Source organism: Pygoscelis adeliae, unplaced genomic scaffold (genome assembly GCF_000699105.1).
Source record: "Pygoscelis adeliae isolate BGI_AS28 unplaced genomic scaffold, ASM69910v1 Scaffold1063, whole genome shotgun sequence".
Taxonomy (NCBI): domain Eukaryota; kingdom Metazoa; phylum Chordata; class Aves; order Sphenisciformes; family Spheniscidae; genus Pygoscelis; species Pygoscelis adeliae.
The window spans coordinates 19,870-24,541 of NW_008824503.1; the positions used below are offsets into that span (position 1 = coordinate 19,870).

At 59.8% G+C, this 4,672-nt stretch overlaps 2 protein-coding genes across 2 annotated transcripts in view; one reads left to right on the forward strand and one right to left on the reverse strand.

Moving 5' to 3' along the window:
• The window catches only part of LOC103914833 (zinc finger protein 271-like), an 8,150-nt gene extending 6,356 nt beyond the window's left edge, over positions 1-1,794 (forward strand). Inside the window, exon 3 of the mRNA XM_009321546.1 lies at positions 949-1,794. Within this exon, the coding sequence (XP_009319821.1) occupies positions 949-1,786 (838 nt within the window). The 3' untranslated portion in view covers positions 1,787-1,794. The remainder of the gene's footprint in view (positions 1-948) is intronic.
• A 1,165-nt stretch (positions 1,795-2,959) lies between these two features.
• The window catches only part of LOC103914836 (zinc finger protein 271-like), a gene marked incomplete at its 5' end in the record, with an annotated part of 7,556 nt that continues 5,843 nt past the window's right edge, over positions 2,960-4,672 (reverse strand). The window contains one exon of the mRNA XM_009321549.1: positions 2,960-4,147. Within this exon, the coding sequence (XP_009319824.1) occupies positions 3,442-4,147 (706 nt within the window). The remainder of the gene's footprint in view (positions 4,148-4,672) is intronic.

Genomic DNA, 4,672 nt, shown 5'->3' on the forward strand with positions numbered 1-4,672 from the left:
CGTTTCCTTCCCACTCACGTCTGGGTGCTGCGTCGGGTGGTTCTGGGCCTGAGAGCAAGTGATTTCGGGGCTGAGCCGCAGCCAGGCACGTCGCTGACCTTGCCCTTGGCCTTCTCCCCCTCTCCAGCTCCGGTGGGACAGGGGTTGCAGGGCCGTGACGCTGGTCCTTCCCTTCCCGTAACCACATTTCCCAAGCAGGACGAGGTCCTTACTTCTCCTCCACCTCCCCTTTGAGGATGGATCTCTGCATTTATAACGCTGGCCCCACGTCTTGGCCGCATCTCGGTGTTGCGGGGGGGTTTTTTTGGGCTGCGTCTTGGTGGTTTGGAGGGTTTTAGGGACACGCGATGCTGGTGGTGTCCTGCCCGTTGACTTCTCAGTAGGGATGGACTTGGGCAGGAGCAACCCACAACCCAAACTGGGGAACGCGCTCACAGCTTGTTTCCCCCCCCCCAAACCCAGGATTTCCCATTCCCAAACCTTGGCCAGATGAAGAGGAGGAGGCTGCGAGGAAGAGGAGATGCTACGAGATACCCAGGCAGGTGAGGAGGAATTCACTCGGCCTTTCATCCTCTCTTCTCCTCCGTCTTCCAGCCGGGCATCGCTTCGGGCTGCAGGACAGCCCTGTCGCTGACGCCGTCCTGCCGGAAACGGATCTGGGAGGATCTCCTTCCCCTTCCCCCTGGCACGGATGCAAATCCCCTTCCTCTCCTTGTTCCTTCCTCCGGCAGGCGATGAGGTGGGGATGGAGAACACGGAGGAGAAACCCCGCCGGCAGAACCTTGCGGAAGAGGCTGTTTTGAAGGGCTCCATGGAGCAGGAGGTCAACGGGGAGGAAAAGTCCAGGAGATGCTCCACGGGGCAGGAGGTCAACGAAGAGGAAAAGCCAAGAAGATGCTCCACGGGGAGAGGCTGCAAACCCACCCCACGAAGCTCGGAGGAGGAAAGACCGACCATCTGCGAGGAATGTGGCCGGAGCTTCAGCCGGAGCTCGAACCTGGCGGTGCACCAGCGGTTGCACGCCGGCGAGAAGCCCTACAAGTGCTTGGAGTGCGGCAAGAGCTTCAGCCGGAGCTCCCATCTCATCACCCATCAACGTCTGCACACCGGGGAGAAGCCCTACAAGTGTCCCGACTGCGGGAAGAGCTTCAGCGACAGCTCCACGCTCATCACCCACCAACGCTTGCACACCGGCGAGAAGCCCTACAAATGCCCCGATTGCGGGAAGGGCTTCAACCAGAGCTCCAACCTCACGTCCCACCAACGCACCCACACCGGGGAAAGACCCTACAAGTGCCCCGAGTGCGGGAAGAGCTTCAGCGTCAGCTCCTACCTGATCCGCCACCAGAAGATCCACACCGGGGAGAGACCCTATAAGTGCGAGGAGTGCGAGAAGATGTTCAGCCAGAGCTCCAGCCTCATCATCCACCAGCGTGTCCACACCGGGGAGAAGCCCTACCGGTGCGTTGACTGCGGGAAGTGGTTTAGGAACAGCTCGGACCTCATCAGGCATCAGCGGACGCATACGGGTGAGAGACCCTACCGCTGCCCCGACTGCGGGAAGAGCTTCAACCGCAGCTCCAACCTGATGACCCACCAACGCATCCATACCGGGGAGAAGCCCTATGAGTGTCCTGAGTGCGGTAGGAGCTTCACCGTGAGTTCTGCCTTGATTAAACACCAAAGGACCCACCGGGAAGGGAAGCCCTATGAGTGCCCCGACTGCGGGAAGAGCTTTATCCGCTGCTCGAACTTCATCACCCATCGGAGGACCCACGTTGGGTAGAGCCCTGGTGACCCACGTTGGGTAGAGACCTGGCTGGTGGTCCCCACATCTTCCTGGTTCCCCGCAGGGACCTGGATGAATGCAGGTAGGAACATCCATTTGCTGAGACGGGCTCAGCTGTGGGACGCAGACCAATGGCAGAACTTCATTAGGGAGAGTGGACTCGTTGGCTTCAGACTCCAAAAAGTCACATCTGCTTGGTCCAGCGATTTCTTCTGGTGGCATCAAGCAACGCCACGTGGACCACGGGCTTCTTCCGCAGCCAAACGGTGGATGGATTTGGGCACAGACCAAGATTTCGAAGGCACCGCTCGGGACTCGGCTTCTTCGGGAAGGAAGAAACGGGGTGGAAACGGTCCCACAACCCTGTTGGGACACGCCAGGCTGAGTTCGTCCTCATTTACAGGTGTTTGTGGGTTGGTTTGTTTTTTTTTTCCACGTGATGTTGTTCGGCGGCATCATGCAACCTCTGTCCTGCCCATCTACGGTTCGTCTTTGGATGAACGAACTCTTGAGTTGTCCAAAGGGCTTCGGAAGAGGCTCCTGCAACACCTTAGGGATGGAGACGGGCACAGCCCAACTCCACGTCCTGCTCTTGCTCCCTTCGTCCTGCCGAAACTAAACAAGAACTCGGCCGCAATAAACTTTTTCCTCCACTCACCTCCTCGGTATGGCCTCGTTGAACCCAAACCACCCTGTTTTCACCCAGGCTGGGGCTTGGCCATCTCTAGGGTTGGCTTTTTCCCAGTGGTGCTGCGCGGGAGTGGTGGGACACCTCCGTGGACGGGCGGAGAGCGAGGAGGACACGGGGGCTCGCAGCGTCCACGTTTTGGAAGGCTGCTGCACACCCCTGCGACGTAACCGTCGGCGCCAAATAAACCTCGTCCAGGGTTTGGTTTGACCCCTCATCCTTGTCCAAGGGAAACGGAGGGGGATGGGAGAGCCCGATCCCAGCGCCAGGGTCGCCAGGGTCTCCACCCCAGCCCCACCACCCCTGCAGCCGCTTCCTGGGGGGGGGGCGGGGGCTCACACCCTCCGGGCGCAGGAGATGCTCCCGGCCCCCCGAAATTGGGGATTTTTTTCAGGTTTTCCCCTCCAGACAAGGCTCTTCCACCCACACGGCCCCCGCTTTGTCACCACCACAGAGATACTCACACGATGCCAACACGCAAATGCTTTTATTTTGGCTGTGATTTTCTTTTGATCCATCCCCATCCCTTAAAAAGACCCTAAATAGGGTTGAAAAAATAAAGAAATTGAACTCAGACATCTAGAAAAAACCCATTTTACCGTGACTTCTTTTTTTCTTGGGTGAAGCTCATGGGTTTCCCCTCCCTCCCTCCCCCTCATCTATAAGCTAAGGCAAAAAAACAGAGGACGGGGGTGTCTTTTTTTAAAACCACCTCCCCCAAAAACCCCCTTACATATAAAAACATACAGGGAAAGAAAAAAAACAGCTGGTGGGATGAGGGTGGATGGGTTGGTTACCCCTCGGTGCTACCGCCAGGGACCACCGTGACGTGTAGGTAGGTCTGAGGTGCCACCAGGATGGGGATGGTCCCCGGTGGGGTGGCCCCCATCTTTGGCTGGTGCCTCTTGCGACGCGCGACGAGACCGGAGCTGCGCCGAAAGCTCTCGCTGCGCTCGGCGTAACCCTAAGGCTTCTCCTTGCTGTGGATCTGCCGATGCTGGATGAGTTGGGTGCTGCTGGTGAAGCTTTTGGGGCAATCCAGGCAAATAAAGGGTTTCTGCTCCAGGTGGGACCGCTGGTGAACCAGGAGGTTGGAGCGACGGTTGAAGCCTCTGCCGCAGTCGGGGCAGCGGTAATCTTTCTCACCGGTGTGCACCTGTTGGTGCTTGGCGAGCCGGGGACGGTTGGAAAAGCTCTTCCCGCAGGTCGGGTCGGAATGCTTGTGCTCGCCGGTGTGGGTCCGCCAGTGCCGCACCAGTTGGGAGCTGTCGCCGAAACGCCGCCCGCACTGGGAGCAATCGTAGGGTCGCTCGCTGGTGTGGGTCCGCCCGTGCCGCACCAGCTCCGAGCTGTTCTTGAAGCTCTTGTGGCACTCGGGGCACTTGTAGGGCCTCTCCCCCGAATGCACGCGGTGATGGATGGTCAACGTCGATCTATGCCTGAAGCTCTTCCCGCATTCCTCGCACCGGTAGGGTCGTTCGTCTGTGTGCGTCTTCTGATGCCGTAGGAGGGTGGAGCTGACGCGGTAGCTCTTCCCGCAATCGGGACACTTGTAGGGCATGTCGCCGGTGTGGATGCGTCGGTGGGTGGTCAGGTTGGAGCGACGGTTGAAGCGGCGGCCGCAATCCTGGCAGCTGAAGGGTCGCTCGCCCGTGTGTATGCGATGGTGGTTCACCAACGCCGAGCGGCAACGGAAGCTCCTCCCGCACCCACGGCAGGGGTGTGGGGCCGCCATCGCTCCTGTTGTCCCCCGGGAGCGGGGATCCCCCAGGATGGGTCCCTGGGGACCACTGCTGGCTGGAGGTTGGGGGTTCCACCGGTGCATCCGCTTGCTCAAGAGCATCCTGCTGCCATGTCTCCTCCTCCTTGATTGACCCCAAATCTGTCGGGGAAAGAGAACATCCCCAGCAGCCCTCTCCGGCTCGGAGAGGGTTAACGTGGCGCGGGGACGGGGAACCAGCGGAGTTCCGGCTCAGGGAAATGGTCAGCCAAGAGCCAGATGGTCCCAGCAGAGGATCAAGGCTCCAAGGCAGAAGCCATCTTGAGAAGGGATGGGGACACGGTGGCAGAGGGGATGGGGACGTGGTGGCAGAGGGGATGGGGACACGATGGCAGAAGGGATGGGGACACGGTGGGTGAAGGGTTGGGGACATGGTGGGTGAAGGGACGGGGATGGGGGGGGTGTGAGGATGGGG